Source organism: Macrobrachium rosenbergii, chromosome 42, assembly GCF_040412425.1.
Source record: "Macrobrachium rosenbergii isolate ZJJX-2024 chromosome 42, ASM4041242v1, whole genome shotgun sequence".
Taxonomy (NCBI): Eukaryota; Metazoa; Arthropoda; class Malacostraca; order Decapoda; family Palaemonidae; genus Macrobrachium; species Macrobrachium rosenbergii.
The window spans coordinates 2,874,972-2,895,892 of NC_089782.1; the positions used below are offsets into that span (position 1 = coordinate 2,874,972).

The window sequence follows — 20,921 nt, forward strand, 5'->3', positions numbered from 1 at the left end:
TCTTTCATTTTCACTTTCCTCTATCATTCCAGGAGTTTCATACATTATCAGATTGGGTAACAACAGTTCTCCAGCAAGATCGTTACCAAGTAACACTTGTACATTTTGCAAGGGAAAATTCCCATCTCTAACAGCCATTTTTACTTTACTATTTACATACAGACAATCCATAAACACTTCTGTAAGCGGCAATAGTTTAGCGTCAGTTAAATCCCTGACTATGACATTTTCATCAAGCAATGTGAGATTTGGAACAACACTTCTAATTAAAATGCTTTGGTTTGAACCTGTATCCCTTAACATTCTTACTTTAATGGGTTTATCACTACTGTGCAATGATATTGTACCGTTACAAATGAATTTTTCAAACAAATTCTTATCCTGTGATACGCAATGCATTGTAGATTCTTTACCGGCGTCTGATTTGTATCTTGGGAACACCTTAACTGGAGCTCTGTTTTCAGTCACTTTTCCCCTTTTACATTCAGGATTTGGACAATGACTAATCATGTGGCCTTCCTTCTTACAATAATTGCAAAACAAACCCCTATCAGTCTTTCCATCTTTATCACCCAGCGGTTCTGCTCTATGTTGTTTTACATTACGCAGACTGCCTTTATGTAATTAATGAATAGTTATCAGCCAAAACAGCTGCCTTTTTGAGATCCTTCTCTTCGTTATCGGCTATATACAACATGATATTTTGAGGGAGACGTCTCTTAAATTCCTCAGTTACAATGAGATTAATTAATTCCTCATAAGTAACTACATCTTCTGAGTCAAGCCACTTCTTAAACAACCTTAATTTTTCTGCAGCAAATTCAGTCCAAGTCTTAATATGGGGCTTAACTTAATTACGAAACTTTTGACGATGACCTTCACTAGTTACAGCATATGCATCTAAAACAGCTTTTTTGATTACTATATAGCTCGATTCGCCTACCAGACTACCAACAACAGTGGCAGCCTTCCCGACCAACTTAGGCTTAATGAGCCACACCCATTGTTCAAGAGGCCATTTCATGTAAGAAGCCAAGTCTTCGAAATTCTTAAAAAACATGTCAACTTCAGTCTCATCGAACTTAGGAATTAATTTGATGCATCTAGTCAAATCAAATTTCATTGGTTGTCTAGCTTCTAGTTCTAATTCTTGCTTTTTATTTTCTATAGCTAACCTGATTTTACTCTCGTCCACTTGCTGAGCTAACTGAGCTTCATAGTCTAATTTAGCTTGAACAAACTCCAATTCCTTTTGCTGTCTTTCTAATAAAGCCTGATTTTCTATTTCCAACTCTGTCTTTTTCTTCTCTAGTTCAGCATTTATGGTTTCCCTTTTCATTTGCTCTAACTGAATAGCCAGCTTCATATACTCTACATCCGACGATTTATCACCCACGTCTACGATATATTTGCTGCCCTCAGAACTATCCACTAGGTCTTCACTTATACAATGCTGTACTATATAATTACGTACTACATCCTTCTTTGCATTAGGAGGAAGAGCTACCCCAAATTTAGCTGCTAACAAAAAAGTTCATTCTTATTAGCGACAACAATGGAAGTCAGGTGTGACGCTGGGTCACTATGAAAATCATCAACACTAAAGAGCGGCATTTCGAGTTAAGAGACGTCTACCTGTTAGTAACACCTTGTAAACAATTGCTACTTCTGAAAGTAGGATATATAGTTACACCATATACTGTGTTAAACACTTTAAATCATAATTAATGTGCACAATGGAAACTTGGAAGCGAATTCTGAAGTTAACACCTCGGAAAAGAATGCTTCGGCCAAGGATAATTAGTTATAACGATCATTTACACGAACTACCCATGTCGACGGCCGCTAAGCAAAATATATTACCTTAAGATTTTCCGCTGAATGCTCCAAATACGACGAAAGTGGTTAATCAGTGCTCAAGACCCGATTATAAACTATATTGGCTTAGTTACAACCGTAATTAAAGTTTAAAGACACTTAAGGTCGATGGTGGCTCGCGGACAGAACAATAGAGATACCTCGTTAGCACTAAAAATAAAGCTTACTCTAAAAGGATTACGGTATCACTGTTGAAACATCACTGAATTACTTGCGCACTGTAACATTAATACTCAACACATGATAATCATATCCCACGATCAGAATACAAAATGTTACGTTGAAATGGATTTGGGCAGAATTTAATTTTAAATTTAGAGATCCCGGACAGGCCCCCATTTGTCAAGGTTCAAGTTAAATCCTCAAAATTAACAATAGGTTATATGGAAAAAACAATAAAACAATTACATTTAATTAACAAAACTTCACATATCAAAATATTACCAATTAATTAACATAACCAACATAATAAACAAAATATTCTGCCCAATACCAAATCCAAAATATCATATGGTATAATAACGGTACTCACAATGATCAGAAGTTCGTAATAAGCGCTTACGAGGCAGGAGCTGGGACGAGACACACAGGTGGCAAATAAGCCAGAGCGAAGGAAAACGTGAGGTGGGGATGGGGAGAGAGGGGAGTAAAGAGAACGGGACAGGAGGGGGAATCAGAAGGTAGGTTTCACAAGGATACTGAGAGCTACATTTTACCTTAATTTCAGGATTTCATTTATTACTTAAAGAAGGTTACCATTAGTTATTTATCTAGGTATATACAATATGTACACGGATCCGTTTAATTAATGAGGAGGGAAGCCGGTACTTGACATCTGACTCTCATCCTGGCCTGTCTCCTGCTCATGCTCCACCCGTGCCCTTGGCCCATGCTGCTACCCGGGTTGCACCCGCTTCCTTGGCTCCCCTGGCTGCGCCTGCATCTTCTGCTGTTCCCTCCTGGGTGGGGGACCTGACTGCCATCCTGAAGAAGATGACGAAGAAGTCGAAAAAGAGGTTTAGGAAGGTGTCATCGTCTTCGTTGTCCTCGTCATCTGCTACCTCTTCTTCTTCTGAGGCTCGCCAGCCAAAGAAGAAGCAGCCTGTTTCCCCTCCCCAGGAAGTCTCGCCCTGAGACTTGTAATGGACTGCCTCCTTCCACAGGGAAGGCAGTGGGATCTCTCGTTGGCTCTTCCCGGCCCATGGGCCAGGGATCCGATCCGTTGACTCCCGGGTCAGTCGTATTGGGAGCCGAGGGCGTGTAGTGCACTCCCGCTGCTGTGCCGAAGAAGCCCCCTTCTAAGGCCAGCGGTGTGTCAGACACTCGTTCACAAGCTGCGCTGAGTACCCGGGTTTCCAAGGAGACCCGGGTACCCTAGCCTGGTACTGGAGAAACCTCACTCTGTACCGACTAAGGCACAGGACTGGAGAAAGAGTCTTGGCAAGCAGGTGCTCCAACTCTTCCTGCTAGCACTTCTACGAGTGTCAAGCAAGGTTCCTGGGAAGGTGCGCCGGTCTCTCGAGTCTGGACACCTGGCCAGACAGAGAAGAGGTCCCCTGCTCAGTCTTCCCAAGAGGTTTCGGCCTTGAAAAAGACTGGGGCCTGTATAGAGGACAGCGCAAGTTCTCGCCAGCCAGCCGCTCGTTTGACTCTGCCCAGTCCCCGGCCATGTTCGTGTGGCCAGCCTGGCTCAATGGAGCCGAGCGTCCGGCTTGACCCGTGTGAACTGCTCCGCTTTCCTCAGGAGAACGCTTCGCCGAGGCAAAAGCGTTCTCCTCAGTCTGGGTTGCCGTCATCACCACGGGTTGGTGACCGCTCCTGGTCCGCTGCTCCTGCTGGTTCCACCAGCAAGACTGGTGGGGGCACCCAATCCTCCTTTCCTGCCCCCTCAAACCCCTGGGCTCCTCCTAGGAGGTGCGAGTTGGAAAGGAGGAACCCCAGCGAGTCATCTCCCCAGAGTTCGACCTCGGGGCTTACCTTCCTGGCTCGGTTCTCAGACCAACCAGATCGTACGCCTGCGTGGTGCAAGAAGGATCACAGGGGTCTGCCGAGGTACTCCCTCCTGCACGGAGAGTATATCAGGAGGACCTCACCCTGGTAGGACTCAAGGGTCCTCTCCCCCAGGACATGGACACCCTTGAGGTACAGAGGACTTTTCCTGAGGTAATTGCACTGATTCATCAGCACAATGACCTCAGGGAAGGGACCACGGCCTCATCTGTGGATCTTCCTTCGTGCCTCAAATCCTTCTGGGGACTGAGAAAGGAACCCAAGGTTTCGGTGGGGCTGCCGTGGTCCACACTTGCCAAGGGGGTTCTCTATCAAGTGAATGGTCTTGTGGCTGGGCAAGACAATTCCCTGCAATCAAACTGCCTGGACAAGCTGCTTCCCCCTCTGCCTCTACAGAAGCGTTTCTGCATGCCCTCGGAAGGGGCATTGCAGCAACTTACTGCAGAGAGTATTCCTCTCTCGCAGCAAGAGGCAGCAGCCCTGGAAGCCACCGCCATGGCAGCTTTCCAGGCAGTCTCTTGGTTGGATCTGTGGTCACTCACAGTATCCAAAGTGGCTGCTTCCTCAGGCACTATTGTACCCAGGGAGGACTCCTCTTTTGCGAGACTGTGCCAGTCTGGAGGTAGAGCCATCTCCTACCTCACCCACCAGATGGCAAACCTGTGGGCAAGGCTGGCATTACGGTATGGTACGGTATGGAGTACGGTACGGTACGGTTGATATTTAGTCTATATGTACGGTACAGAATTACTGTATGATAATTTTACCAAAGTACAATAGGGTACAATTCAGGTACGGAAAAAATGGGCAAAATTCCGTACCGTACTGTACCTTAGGCTTGGATATATCACTAAGCAATCACTAATGCATATTTGGCCGCTTCAGTGACTGCACAAGGAGATCACTAAGGTACTTAACATTTGAGTTTGTAACATACCATGCATGTGTGTGTATTTGGAATTCCTTAATTAACATGTTTATGTCTGTGTGTAATTCTTGAAGTAACACGTTACAAACGTTTACAGCATCAGCCATATAAACCCATATTGTCTCAATGATTTATTATTATTATTATTATTATTATTATTATTATTATTATTACTGTATTATTATTAAAAAGTCCATTCAGCACTTATTTCTAGGTAATTCCGTTGCTAGATACCAGAGAAAGCTAAATGAAATGCTGGAGTTACTACCCCAGAGTGAGCTCCACTAGATGGAGTCGTGTATGGAAAAGGGTGAACTATAAAAACACGGAACCTTATCCTATAGAGATTCCCAATGTCAGAAGTCCCCACTTGAGAGAGGTGCCGATACAAGCCCATGCACTACTGCGGACTGTATACAAGGCAACACTAGTCGCATTCCATGTTAGCACCCACCCTACTAGAATGATGTTTACCATGGGAGGGAGAGAATGAAAAACAGGGTGGGTCACGGGTGACTGGGCCCCTCTCCAGAAATAGATTTTCCTTTGTCAAAATCCTTTTCTGGATCGGGTCCCATGTCAGCCGGTGAAATAATAATAGAGAAACAAACATCATTCTTATGCTATTAAAGACTTAAATAGAGACGTTGAAAAGTAGGAGAATTCTACCCTGAACATTAGTAAGGTCCTCTAAATTCATGTAATGAAAATAATGTAAGTGGTCACCGTACTGTCATTGGGTCTGCTATTAGGCAGGAAGTACTTTCTTAATACAAGCCTATTCAGGTTCTATTCTAAGCTCATGATCTTAGACGGTGAGCTTAGAATAGAACCTGAATAGGCTTGTATTAAGAAAATACTTCCTGCCTAATAGCAGACCCAATGACAGTACTGTCATTGGGTCTGCTATTAGGCAGGAAGTATTTTCTTAATACAAGCCTATTCAGGTTCACTGTCATTGGGTCTGCTATTAGGCAGGAAGTATTTTCTTAATACAAGCCTATTCAGGTTCTATTCTAAGCTCATGATCTTAGACGGTGATCACTTACATTATTTTCATTACATGAATTTAGAGGACCTTACTAATGTTCAGGGTAGAATTCTCCTACTTTTCAACGTCTCTATTTAAGTCTTTAATAGCATAAGAATGATGTTTGTTTCTCTGTTACTATTTCACCGGCTGACATGGGACCCGATCCAGAAAAAGGATTTTGACAAAGGAAAAATCTATTTCTGGAGAGGGGCCCGTGTCACCCGGTGACCCACCCCTGTTTTTCATTCTCTCCCTCCCATGGTAAACATCATTCTAGTAGGGTGGGTGCTAACATGGAATGCGACTAGTGTTGCCTTGTATACAGTCCGCGAGTAGTGCATGGGCTTGTATCGGCACCTCTCTCGTTGGGACTTTTGACATTGGGAATCTCTATAGGATAAGGTTCCGTGTTTTTGTAGTTCACCTTTTCCATACACAACTCCATCTAGTGAGCTCACTCTGGGGTAGTAACTCCAGCATTTCATTTAGCTTTCTGGTATCTAGCAACGGAATTACCTAGAAATAAGTGCTGAATGGACTTTTTCACCGCTATTATTATTATTATTATTATTATTATTATTATTATTATTATTATTATTATTATTATTACGACAACTGAATATATACTTGTACGTGTAAAGTCCCTTTGCTAATTTACACCTGTTAACATTGAAATTTTCAGAAAGGGGATTTTACTGATGCGTATAGTACGACAAAAGTACGGAATTACGGTATGTAATTTTTACTGTACTGTATGGCACGGAAAAATAATTGAGGGTAAGGTATGAAATTACGGTACTATATTTTAGTCAAGTACGAAGTACAGAAAAACATTCCTTACTGTACCGTACTACCAGTCTTGCCTGTGGGCCAACCTGGTCCTTAAGCGGAGAGACACTGTTCTTTCTCGCTTCACCAGGTCCATGGGGCCTGAGTCGGCAATGACCTTGTGGAACGTACTGTTGCTAGGTTCTGCCTCTCTCTTCCCTAGGGAGTTGGTGGAGGCTGCAGTGGACAAGTGTCGGGCTGATGACAGCGACCGCCTTGTCCACCAGGCAGTGGCCAAGACCTCCAGGTCTTCGCATTCCACGGTGGCCCGGCCTTCTTCTTCCTCTGGAGAGGGTGGGCTTTTGCGCCCCTTTCAGCCCGCCTTCCAATCTGAAAGTGGGGGGCTGCCTGTCATGCCATTGGGCAACATGGCAGCAATATAGAGCCGAGACCTGGATAGTGGATGTCCTTCAGGAGGGATATCTACTACCCTTCAAGTCTCAGCCACCCCTCACCATCACTGTGGTCCATCTCTGCACCTATGTTCAGGGATCTCCAAAGGATATCGCACTAATGCAAGAAGTGCAAGCCATGCTGAGCAAGGGTGCTGTGGAAGTCGTGTCGGATCGGTCCTCAAGCTTTTACAGCTGAATCTTTCTCGTCAAGAAAGCCAAGGTAGGTTGGAGACCTGTCATAGACCTCTCTCCCCTGAACCGTTTCTTTCGCCAGACTCTGTTCACGATGGAGATGGCGCGATCCGTGCTCGCCTTCATCAGGGAGAATGACTTCATGCCTACGGTGGACTTGAAGGATGCATATTTCCAAATACCCATTCATCCACCCTCTCACAAGTACCTCTGCCTTATCCTCGGGGAGTCAGTCTTCCAATTCAGGGCACTCTGCATTAGGCTCTCGACCACTCCCCAAGTGTCATGAGAGTGTTCTCTCTTGTGTCAGCTTGGGCCCATTCGTCTACTTGGGTATCTCAACAACTGGCTGGTCCTGGTGAGTTCTCGTTCGCAATTGCTACAGGATTGGGGTCAGCTCCTTGAGTTTTGCCATGATCTTGGGCTTGTGGTAAACCCCAAGAAGTCGGATCTCATCCCCAAGCAGAGGATAAAGCACCTGGGCATGCTGATAGGTGTGGTAGCAGACTCTCATATTGGCAAGTTCAGGAAGGCGGCACAAGTGTTTCTGTCTCGACAGGAACAGCCACCTCTGCAATGGCAGGTCATCATCGGTCACCTGTTGTTGCTGGAGAAGCTGGTCCCTTACGGGCATCTTCACCTGTGGTCTCTACAATGGAGACTAAAGGAGCACAGTATTGGTCCCAGTCCTGAGACCCCCAGTCTTTTCTCATCCCTCTTAGCCCTTCGTTGGCTGAGTCGGTTGAGCTTCCGACTGTCACTCGATGGGCCGGAGTTCAATTCCCCCGGGCGGCTGATGAAGAGTTAGAGGAATTTATTTCTGGTGATAGAAATTCATTTCTCGCTATAATGTGGTTCGGATTCCACAATAAGCTGTAGGTCCCGTTGCTAAGTAACCAATTGGTTCTTAGCCACGTAAAATAAGTCTAATCCTTCGGGCCAGCCCTAGGAGAGCTGTTAATCAGCTCAGTGGTCTGGTAAAACTAAGGTATATTTACTTTTCTCATCCCTCTTTCCGAGGAGGTGAGAGAGGACCTAGACTGGTTGATGGACGACAGGAACTTCTTTATAGGAGTATGCCTACATACTACCCCTCCGGACATGCTTCTATTCTCGGACGCATCAACCAAGGGATGGGGCGCACACCTGGAGGAGTTGCTGACTTGAGGAGTGTGGCACCGAGACGACAAGCAACTTCACATCAACATCCTGGAACTCAAGACAGCCTTCCTGGCTCTCCAAGAGTTCTGGGATCGAGTGATGGAACACTCCGTGGTACTGATGAGCGACAATACCACTGTAGTGACATACGTCAACAAGCAGGGGGTTCTAGTATCCCTCCCGCTCCACCACTTGACGATGCAGGTGCACGAGTGGGCCCTGGCTCACTCAGTAGAGCTGTCAGCCAGGTACATTCCAGGCAAGAGGAATGTCGTGGCAGACACGCTAAGCCACCAGAATCAGGTGATTGGAACAGAATGGTCCCTTCACCCGGAAGTCGCGGGAGGGCTGTTCGACCTATGAGGGCGTCCAGTCACCGATCTGTTTGCCACCCGGCACAACAGAAAATTCCAGGTCTTCTATTCAGTTGTGCCGGACCCATGGACCGATGCAGGTAAGCACTCAACTAGAGCTTCTGTTCTATTTCCATTCAGGATTATAGAAGCAACCTCACTCCTTCCCCTTGTAAGGGGTGGGAAGGAGACCATGACAATAAGACAAACCCAATGTTTGTGATTGCCTTAATGTCACGGACTCCAAGTTCTTTCTAGCCTACTTTGTATGAACTGACGCTTCCTCTTTCATGCAAAGGGACCCAGAAGTCTGGCAATTGATCTTGGGTTTCTTACAATCCGATCGTTTTGTCCGAGGCAGTTTTCCCTTCCTTGCTCTATCGACCAGGAAGGGAAGACAAGGTGTAGTGAACTCCAGTCAGTTCATAGAGACTCACTCAGATTCCTCCCTCCAACCAGTGTGTCTTCCTAATACAGGCAGTCCCCGGTTATCAGCGGGGATCCGTTCCCGACGGCATGATGACAACCGAAAATCGCTGCTTACCGAAAATCGGCGATAATAGCATGATCCCCGGTTAGCTGCGCTGACAACCAGTTAGCGGTGCCGATAACCGGTTAGCGGTGCCGACAACCGGTTAGCGGTGCCGACAACCGGTTAGCGGTGCCGACAACCAGTTAGCGGTGCCGACAACCGGTTAGCGGTGCCGACAACCGGTTAGCGGCACTGCCAATAAGAGGCGATCAGCACCAATAACCGGTTATCAGCGACGAAAATCTGGTTGTCGTCGTCGCTAGACAAGCGCCGTAAAACCAGATCGCCAGTAACCGAGGCTGCCGATAACCGGGGACTGCCTGTATAAAGGACCGACGGTTTGTATATCGTGTCGGAACAAATCACAGTTTTTTAAAGTAAATTGTATTTTTCCTAACTATACAAACTGAGGTCCTTTACATTACATTTCTTGCCCACATGCCACCCCTCAATCTGAAACCTGGGCTGAAAGGCAAATTGGAATGTTTACATCTGGGCAAGCAGTACTCCCACCTCCCGCATGGTAATTAAGTGCCTAACCACCATGTTGGAAAGTTCAATGGCCGTTTCCAGTTCTGCTTAAATTAATTCCTAATGTAAAGGACCTAAGGTTTGTATAGTTAGGGAAAAATAATATTTATTTTAAAAAAATTGTGATTTTTCCCGCAGACAACCGTTAGCAAGATTGTTTCTAGCTTTCATAAGAAGTCCACACAGGATCTCCTGACACAGTTGACAAAGCGACAGAGAGATTGGTCCACAGTACCCACCAAGATTTCCTCTCCTCTGCTGTCTAGGCCCTTTCCGGGGGGCAGACAGAGGTTTCAGTCTGGGCCCAGAGGATCAGTTAGGTTCACACCCTGAGCCATCAAGACGTCAACTAAATCTTCAACACGCAAGTGAGACCTCAGTCCTCCGTGCCCCAGTGGGTGCGAGGCTCCTGCTCTTCTGGGAGAGATGGAGTTCAAGAGGGACGGACCAGTGGGCAGTCAAAGTACTCAAGGAGGGTTATTCTATCCCCTTCAGGTAGAGGCCTCCCTTGACTAACACTCCCATCGCATTGATGGCCTACTCCGAAGGCTCGGAGGGGTATTATTCGGCCCTCTCGGAGGAGGTTCCTCTCTCATCAGCAAGAAGGCTATAGAATTAGTCAGGAACTCCAAGTCGATGGGTTTTACAGTCGACTCTTCATAGTGCCCAAGCCTTCAGGGGGATGGAGACCAGTGCTAGACATGAGTGCTTTGTAGAGAAGACAAAATTCAAAATGAAAACAATGCAATTAGTTCTTGTTTTCATCTGTCAGGGGGATTGGATGATCTCCCTAGACGTGCAAGATGCATATTTTCATATCCCTATTCACGAGGATTCAAGGAAATACCCCAGGTTTGTCTTCAGGAACCAAGTTTATCAATTCAGAGCTCTTTGTTTCTGCCTCTTGACTGCCCCACAAGTTTTTACGAGAGTACTCGCTCCCCTAGCAGGTTGGCCACATCTAGCAGGGGTAAAGATCCTACTTTATTTAGATGACTGGCTACTTCACTCTCCCATGAAGGATCGATGCAAGGAGGGCTTACAGAAGACGATTCGCGTGACTCAAGATTTGGGACTTTTATTTAAGTAACTTATCAAGTAGTTACATTGCTATAGTTTCTATTAACTGGAAGCTAAAAATTTTGAAATTCGCGGGTCGTGCTTTGTTTGGCTAGGTGACTAACCCTGCCCACTTTCAGGGTAAGAGAAGAACAACTAGCAAAAGTATTCAATTTGTTTCTGCTGGCTAATGGCTGTACACCAGCTTTTAGCAGCAGCTCTGATTTTGGAATTTGTCTTTCCTATTGATTTCTCGTCGAATTTAGTGAAGTATTCTTGCTTTGACAGCCTTTCGGCATTATTAGATAGAGTTAGACTCTGTTTTTTACCTTATGATTCTCTTGATAACGACTTTCCTTATTTACTGATTGTGCCTATAGTTCACTTGTTTTTTTCCAAGTGTCAGACTCAAGTTCGACTAGCTGCAGTACGCGTTTGACTAAGGAATTTTACGATTCACATTCTATCTGCATGGATTGTAGGGGACAGATTTGTTCAGAAGATTTACGATGTAATGAATGTGTAGATTGGGACAGTAAGAAGTGGAAGACTTTAATATCTCATTTAAACAAACTGGCTAGAGATAAAAAGAGAAAAGCGACAGCCAGACGGATTAGTAAGTCTTTAGCTAGTCAGGGATCTTCTGTTGATCATGATATTGATAAAAATGTTAACATCGAGATTGACGTTCCTGTTATTTCTGTTGATCCTGTACCCAGTTCTGCTATGCAACCTGTTTCTTTACCCGGCTCTCTCGCTTCCGAACCCAACACCATTGCCATTGATAAGAGGTTTGAATTGATTGTTGAATCTATTGCACAATTAGCCTCTTCGGTTACGGTCCTTATTGACAATGAGTGATTTGGAGCGCCCTGTTACTCATAATGCTAGTGCAGTGCCGGTAGAGCGCCCAATTGCGCCTAGTGTCAGTGATATGTTGGTGGAGGAGGTGGCCGCCCGTCCCGCCGATTCTCGTAAGCTAAGGTCAATGTCATACTCCCCTAAACCTGGGAGGAGTCAGACTGGTAGCCTAAAGCGGCTATTACACGGGCGAAATTTTCACGCAGCACGGCTCCGTTCGCTCAGCATTTGCTGAACAAAACTATTACACGGTCTCGAGCACACGCAGCAGTTTCAGCAAGCAAACTGTGCGTTGCCATGACAACGTACCACCATGTGATCAGCTGTTCAGTCCCCACAGCGAGAAGCAGCAGCTGGAAAATCAAAACAAACCCTAGAAAGTCCTCATAGTTTTGGCATCAAGGCGCATCATAATCATGGAAATGTCTCATCTGTATACCAATGACCAGAATATGGCCATGGCAATGGCTTTGGTAGTAATTGCCGTGGATGAAGACGAAGGGAAGAGAAATACAGGCGGAAGAAGACGGAGGAGGAGGACGTTGTGGACTCAACCCTGGTTACAGAGGCGTGTGGAGGGGCAGCCAATTCAATAATATTGTGCAAGAATTGGCTTTAGAGGATCACATTTTGTGATTACTTCAGTAATGAAGGCAAGGTAGCATTTCAGGATGCTATGGCCTTCAGACACTAGTTTTTTTTTTTTTTTTTGTGATGATGATAATAATGGCCTTCAGACACTAGTTCTTTTTTTTTTTTGTGGTGATGATAATAATAATTAAGAGCTACAAATATATTTGTATAGGAAATAGAATTTTACCATTGTGTACATCCAGGACTTTAGTATTTTATAACCTTGAGTGCAATAAAAAGTGTTCTGCATACATTTTATAGGATAAATAAAGTTTCTGTGACAATGTATTTTTTTTATTTAACATTATAATGCAATGTGTAAAAAATAAAATTATGGCCCTGGTACAGATTCTTTTCTTTTGTGTGTCATATCTGTACCCCAGGAAAGAAATCATACAGGAAAAAAAAATACCACCTTACAACAGTTTATGGCCAATGATTAACTGCCTTCCTCCTCTTTCAACTTGTTTAGGAATGCAGCAAGTTTAAGCATAAGTCTTGATGTTTATGGCGAGGAAATTCAGATATTACTTCTTTTACAAAAACCCCTGCTGCGTATGGGATGTCTTCTTTCCTTTGTGCTTGTGCAGTTGATTTAAAAAAGATAATGCTACCTCGGTTGCACTGGGTGCACGTTCTGGTGTCATATTCCTTTTACGTTTTGGAGTACGAGTTCGACCCCAAGTTTCTTTATTCCGTGGTGATGATGATGATGATCGACTTGTTCCTGGCACAGTGTGTGAAGATGCTGGGGTAAGCAGATCAATTTCATCTACGCTACTGTCATAATTGAATGGCTGATGGACGACTTCATCATCAGACTGATAGGAGTCAACTTGTACTAAAAGAGATTGGGATAACTGGGAATCCTGCTGATTGGAGGTCTGAGACTCCTGCTGATGGGAGGACTGGGACTCCTGCTGATGGGAGGACTGGGACTCCTGCTGAAAAAAAAAGGTAAATCATAAAAAAAGGAATATACAAATTAAGGCAACTTCAAAAAAGGTAAATCATAAAAAAAGGAATATACAAATTAAGGCAACTTCTGTAAAAACACTGAAATGCAAAAATAAACATACAATACTTGAAACAGTAATTCATTCTTAATACTTACAGACACAGTAGTCTCAAGGTTTGATGTACTCTTCCCTGGGGTGACAACATCAGTCAGGAACAACATCAACTCAAAGAGCCTCCATTTTGGAACATAGTCTCCTCCTGAGCCACTTTTTACTTGTTTGATTTTAGCCAGCTCCCTCCGAAATGATGTTTTTAAGATACTAAATTTCATCACTACAGCATCTGCAAGAGAAAAATTCAAGTTTGATTAACTTACAATAATCATAGAAATAATGAAATGGAAGGGGTATTTTATAAGTTGGAAAACAGGGGATCCAGGGGGTGAAGCCTCCTGGCCAGGCTAAGTATGAGAGGTTAGAATTTCAACTTTTAAGGCTGGTATCCAAAAACAAAAACAAAGTCTAAAATACTCAATAATGGGATCCAAAGGGCCTTTGGCCAGCGTATGTTCATACTTGTTCAATGAAACGACACTTAAGACAATTTCTCTCTATGAACATGCAACATTTGACATGCAAATAGTCAATATTGAGAATTTCTCATAGTAACCATGCAATAATTCTGTGACAGGTCAGGAGGTTAGGTAGGTGTTTTAGGACATTATAGGGCACTAGCCTAACCCAAAACACCTACCTCACCTGTCCCTAACTTGGTTAATTCTAGCTGGGGGGCTACACCCCCAAGGCCTTAAGAGTTCCACCTTCACATACTTACATTTTAGGACAATATAAACAACTTTTCTACTATAACTTTTCCTAAACTAAACACCAAAAAAATTATAATGGTGCTGTTTGGTACTCAGATTATACTATCCTACCCAGAGTGCCGTTATGGTCTCTGAATTCTAGCTTATATCTGTTACAGTATATTAAGCAATATGAGTAGGCTTGCCACTAATTGAGTGTTAATAGTATTTATCACGAAATAACCCATATTACATATTGTCACATGCTAATGGTATCATAATATCACATGACTGACAAAGTTTAGGTTGGTGTTTATGGTTAAGCTAGCCTCTAATGGCAGTTCTCTAACATTGGCTGGCCACAGAACTGTGAAAGGAATAGCCTAGCTAGGCCATAGTTTTGCATAGCCCTAGCAAGGCCATTGCTTTGCCTAGCCCAGCTAGGCCATGGCTTTTGCATGGCCTAGCAAGGCCGCTGCTTGCCCAGCCCAGTTAGGCCTTGGCTTTGCATGGACTAGCAAGGCCATTGCTTTTTGCCTAGCCCAGCTAGGCCATGGCTTTGCATGGCCTAGCTAGGCCATGATTTTGCTGATTACATTACTTCACACAACCAAATATGGCCTAAAGTGTTCTGCTACTACTAAACAGTGACTACATAAAAACCATATACATACCTGCATCAATTCCTTCTACATGTGGAAACGAATCTTGAAGTTCCTCGCTATCTCGCCATACAAGTACTTTTGCGTTTTCTTGTTGTAGGACGGATCCCCTTTGATTCCACAGGATTGGTCGCGATCTCACTTTTTCAATAAGGCTCTCCTCAATCTCAAATGTCCATTGCACAGGCATGGTGAAGGTCTTGTTGATGCACTGCAGGCACGCACACGCGAACGCCGATCGCCGAACGAATGTAAACAAATGCTGGCGCCTGGCGGTTTCACCCAGCAGTGATGGGTATACGCTGAATCGGTTTTGCTGGACGCACTGAGCGTTTGTTCAGCAAATGCTGAGCGCGAACGGAGCCGTGCAAGGCGCGAAAAAATTCGCCGTGTAATAGCCGCCGCTTATGGAGGTCGGTGGGGTCTGCCCACGGGTAGTCATCCCCTTGGTTGAACATGTTGTTGAATCCCAGGTTGCAGCCAAATGCCGCTGGAAAGGTGTATCCCTGGACATGCATCGTCTTTCACCTAGCTCAGATGATTCTTCTCCAAGATGCCAATGGTGTTTTGTGGATGAATCACACCATTTGAAAAGGCGTGCTGGTGATGTGTCTCATTCTCCTCCAGTACTGTGTAAGAAATTCAAGGAACCTGGTTGCAGTCCTCTCCTGTCTTACAGTCATTGGGACAGTCCGGAACGTTTTCCTTCTGTTCCTCCCATGGTAGAGAATCAGAGAGCCGCTCCCAAGTATCCTGCTTCTCGTAAGCGCCCTTCATTTAAGGCGTTTTCTTCTGAGCATCCTCTTGCACCCGAGACTCCTCCAGCTCCCGAGCGTCCTGCAGTGTTGGAAGTTCCCTTAACTGCCGAAGGCCCGGTTTCTTCCAAGTTCCTGAAATCATCTCAGCACTCTTTGGCTCCTACTCGTGCTGCTGCATCAGAGCGCCCATCTTCACCCGTCCACTCTGATTCATGGATCGCCAGCTAAGATGAAGCACCCAGTGGCCCCCGTTCTTCCGTTGGTGCCAGAGCATCACCGTGCTTATACCACCAACGCTTTGGCTCCTTCGGCTGTTATTGTTCCCCGAGCAGTTGGGCATTCTTCTGTATCTCGAACTTCTGCGCCTCAGGCTTTACCCTCTTCTAGCAAGCAAGCGCCCTCTGTGGTAGACCCGATTCAGAGCAAGCTCGACAGTATTTTGAGCCTGTTGAAGAAGTCTTTGTCAACCCCCAACCTATGCTGTGTCGGGTGCTCGACTTTATCGAGCCACACCAAGTGCTCAAGAATCTTCAGAGTCTCGTGCATCCCGAACCGATGTCGGAGAGACCTCTCACTGTCTGGGTTCAGGCACAGGGCGAGAGAAAGAACCAAGACATGCAAGTGTCTTGGTTCTAACTGCCAATACAGGCAGTCCCTGGTTATCAGCAGCCTCGGTTACTGGCAATCTGGTTTCATAGGGCTTGTATAGCGATGACGATAACTGGATTTTCGTCACCGATATGTGCCGATCCCCAGTTATCAGCGGCGCTGATCCCCGGCTATCAACGCCAATAACCAGCGATCGGCTCTATTATTGTCAATTTTCGGTTATCGTGATTTTCAGTTGTCGCCACACTGTCGGGAACGGAATCCCCGCCGATAACCGGGGACTGCCTGTACTGAGTTTTGAGTGCTCGGTCAGTTCCGAAACAGTGCTCAGTCAGGTTCCCAGCCTAGTGTCTCGGTCCTGAGGGTTCGAGCACCTGGAGAGGAAAGGGGGAGGTTCCCTTCAGAGGTCCTGTGGGACTTCTGAGGGACTACCTTTTTTCAGAGAGGCAGTGCATTCTCTTATTTGCTCTTCCCGACCCTTGGGGTCAGGAACCAATTCACATTCCCCATTGGGGTCTTGTGTCTTGGGGCCCTCGAGTGCGCAACCTTTCAAGGCCTTGCTCTTGATTCCAGTTCTTAGGAGTCTGCATCTAAGACTGATTCTGTGCCTGTTCCTCCTCGGTTTTCTCCGAAAGCTGAAAGGAGCTTACTCACAATGATTGTTCCTACGAGATTCAAGAGTCTCGCCAAGCTCTCAGACTCCTTGGGATCATGAGCGCTTGACTAGCAAGTTGTCGAGTGTCCGGGATTCTGCAGAACCTCGGGCACTCCCCAAACCAGTACTAGGGAGTTTGCTCTCCAGTCTGGTTTAGGCACAGGATGAGAGGTGTTGAAACATTCAGATGTTTTGACACTGCCTGCCTGCTTCGTTTTGAGTGCTTGATCTTCGTTTTGAGTGCTTGATCAGTTCCAAAACTTCGTGTCTCGGACCCTTGGGTTCGAGCACTCGTGTTAGCAGACAAGAATCCCCTTTAAACCTTCTTCTCAAGGGGCTTTGACCTCGGAGGAGATTAAAGTATGTCTTGAGGACAGCAGTAGTTCATGGCCAAGCTTTCCTGGCTCACGTTTATGTGATAAGTTCGGATCAGCTCAGCTCACTTGGCTCAGCCCTCTCTCCCAGCCCCTGATCGCGTTTCGAGACGGCTTGGCTCGCTTGGCTTACTCACCTGGCTCATGATCACGTTTATATGATCGGCTCGGCTCGCTTAGCTTGTGCGGTTCGGCTTGCCCGCCCAGCCCCCAATCGCATTTACGTGATCGGCTCGGTTTGGCAAACTGAATGCTGTCGAGGTTCTCCTTCCTTAAAGACTCAGCCCAAGTGAACTTTCGCTCTCGTCAGGTTAGCGCCTCGCCATAGGGTTAGTGCTCTCCTTCCTCCGTGCTGCCGTCATCGCCTCTTCTTTGGGATGCGGACACCCTCGGTTTTCTTTTCGTAGAGATCTTCACGTCAATTGAGAAGACCACAGCATCCCCTGTTAATACTCTTCACTGCTCCTTGCAAGGGTTTTGTTGGGGCTGCCACGGTCCTTGCTTGCTATAAGGGCTATCTCAACCAGATGAATGCCTTTTCCTTGGATAAGTTCATTTTGGTTGAGCCACCCAGTCAAGCTCCTTCCCCTTACTCTTCCTCGGCAGAAGCGATTCTTCTAGCCTCGGAGGGCTGTTATGCCAACTAACAGATTGTCCTGGCTCTGGCTCATTTGGACTCAGATCCTCTGTTTCTCTTTGCCGCGAAGGGTGTTCCCTCTCGCAACAAGAGATGGCAAGCCTGGAGGACGCCGCTATGGTGTCCCTCCAGGTAGTCTCCTGATGAATTTGTGATCCTTCACCTTTTCAAGGCTTTGCCTCCTCGGATGCGATCATTCCTGAAGAGGTCTCTGCTTTTAGAGACTGTTCCAGTCTGGGGGGTGGGTTCACCTACCCAGCAACAGACAGCAACCTATGGGCAACTCTGGTACTAAGAAGAGGGGCACTGTCCTGATTCCAATCTCCAGTCTAGTAAGTCCCGAGTCATCACATTCCCTCAGGAATGGACCTTTACTCACTTCTGCCTCCCTCTTTCGCAGAGATTAGGTAGATACCGCAGTAGTCAAGGAACATGCCAGGGCAACTACCTTGTCCACCGGACAACGGCAGCCTAGCCCTTCCTCAGCCCCTAAGAAGTCTCAGGCTCCAAGGGCGCTCATGGAACACCCAGCCTTCCTCATTCTCTTCTTAGAAAGTGCACATACGTGTCTCTCTTTCAACCCTCTTTCCATCAGGAAGAGGGCAGAGGGAGGAGAGGAAGGTAGAACGCTCAGAACCGCATTCTCCTCCTTCTGGTGCCTTGATGAAGGAATGACTGTCAAGTCACTGGACTATATGACAGCAACATAGCCGAGACCTGGCAGTGAATACCCTTCAGGAGAATATCCATTTCCTCCGGTCTTGGCCACCTTTCATCGAACTTCCGTTCTGTCTCCTCTCCCATACTTCCGACTTTGGGAGTGGCCAGCCCGGCTAGAGCTAGTCGCCTTTGGTGTCTTGTTGTCATTGCAGAAGCTGTCCCCTCAGGGGCAGCTTTGCCTTCGATTCTCTTCATGGAGATTGAAGGAGATCTGCTTCCAGTTCTTAATCCTTTCCTCTCTCGAAGGATGAGGGAGGATTTAGGCTGGTGCTTGATTGACAGGAACCTCTGAATATGTCTGCATATTCTCCTCGAGACATGCCTCTGTTCTCAGATGAACTGACCGGGGCATAGGCGCACACCTGTAAGATCGTTGTCTTTCAGATGTGCAACCGAGATTATAAGTACCTTCTCATCAACATCCTAGACTCAGGGCAGTTTCCTGTCCCTCCGAGAGTTTCAGGATCGGTTTTTTGAGATACTTTGTGGTGTTGTTAGGCAACAACACCATGGTAGTGGCATATGCCAACAAATGAGAGGCTCTCGTTTCCTTCTTGTTGCGTCAATGGACTTTGCAGGTGCTCAAGTGAACTTTGGTGCTGTCAACCAGATACATTCCAGGCAATGGGATGTATTGGCAGACAAGCTCAGCCTCTGGCATCGAATGAGGGGGGACAGAGAGCTCCCTTCACTCAGCTTTCACAGAGAGGTTGCTCGACTTGAGGGCTCCCTACCATCCTTCTGTTAGCCTCCCGGCTCAACAGAAGTCTGCAGGTCTTCTGCTCAATCGTGCCAGACCCACAGACCACTATGAGGATGCATGCTGACATGGTGGGACAACCTCAACGTCTCTATCTCCCCTTCACATTTGTTTAATTCACAAGGTGTTCAGGAAGTGTCGTTCACCCCGAATTTAGATGACTGCTGGAAGACTTCACCTGTTGCCTGACCTGCTGGCTCTGTTTCCAAGGCACCGAGAAGAGTTCCTCTCTGACCCGACCTTCTGTGTCAGCGACATGTGAAGAGGTTCCTCAGGCAGTACAATCCCTGTCTCTTCACGACTAGAGACTGTCCGGCTTCCCTTGCAAGCATAGGCTTCTCACCAAGCGGCAGTGGAGATAGCTGGATATCTCTATCATCCTCTGCAGCAGTACCCAGGGATTGGAGCCATCTTCGCTGGTTGGTGTCGTTGACGGGACTTTTTCTCTGGTCAGAACCACTCTTCAGCAGGTCGTGGACCCGTGAAAAATGTTGGCTCTATCATGCCTAGTCTTCCATCTGAAAGTAGCCTTTTTCTGCTCAGTCGAGATTTAGCTACTGATGAGAAGCTTCTTTTGGTCTTGCCATCTCAGGCACCTCAGGTCCCTGGGTGGCATGTGACTCTTGTTTAGGGTGCTTTGCACGCACCCTTGTGAGAGTTGTCAGATAGAGATCTGCCTCTGAAGACCATCTCTCGTCTCGCTCTGGGCCTTGGCATAGAGGATGGACAATCTTCATGGACCTACAGGGGATGGGGATCAATGCCCTGACTCCGTCTTGGATGTCGTAGTGGACTCTGAATCCTTTGGCATCTATTGCCAGGTTCAAGTCCTTCTTGATTTCCTCCTTGGACTTTGTAATCAATGACCAGATCAGTCGCTACTTTGTCCTGTTAGGGTGCTGCGGTACTTTCTGAAAAGGTTCGACATCCCCAACCTGGATGTTGTCAACATTTTCACTAGTACTGACTCTCCCAAGGAAGAAGTATCTAAGGACACAGTATCTAAGGACACATCTTTCTTGTGGTTTCGTGAGGCGATCGAAAGGATGTACTCTACAGCTGGTGATGACGACACTTGTACACTCCACCTGAGAGCTCAGGAAGTCAATGGCCTGGTCCATCCCTTGCATTCCAGAAAATTCTGTTGGTCTGGAAGCAAGATGTGGTCTCATTAGACCACATTTATGTCATCTACCTTCACATCTTTGCCCACAGGCCCTTGGAACCTTTTTTTTGTCTGTCCTATGGTGGCTGCTCAACAAGTTGTTTTCTTACCCGGCTCCTTTAAGAGGACAGGTAGCATCTTGCGTAAGGTGTATGGTTCCAGAAGTGAGAAGGATTCTGAGAGTGACTGGCCTCTCCTCCTCCTTCCTCATTCTCCTACTTCCCTTCCTTCAGGCTGAGAATGGGACTTGAGCCGACACTTGCTGGAACTGGCATCTGATGCAGTAAGTCTAAACATTGAGCAACTGATCTATTTTTCTCTCTACAACCATAGAAGCAATCCTGCTCCATCCTCTAGCAAGGGGAGGAAGGAGACCCTGGCAATAAGGGAAACCCTTTTTCTGGTCTTTACCTTACTGCCTC

At 46.2% G+C, this 20,921-nt stretch overlaps 2 protein-coding genes across 2 annotated transcripts in view; one reads left to right on the forward strand and one right to left on the reverse strand.

The window, feature by feature from the left end:
* LOC136827879 (branched-chain alpha-ketoacid dehydrogenase kinase-like) overlaps positions 1–20,921 on the forward strand; it is a 446,871-nt gene that overhangs the window by 22,601 nt on the left and 403,349 nt on the right.
* LOC136827583 (uncharacterized) lies at positions 12,931–13,731 on the reverse strand. The gene is made up of 2 exons (XM_067085061.1): positions 13,509–13,731; positions 12,931–13,338 (listed from the first exon to the last, which is right to left on the reverse strand). Exons 1-2 carry the CDS (start codon positions 13,683–13,685, stop codon positions 12,931–12,933), a joined length of 585 nt encoding a protein of 194 aa, XP_066941162.1. The 5' UTR covers positions 13,686–13,731.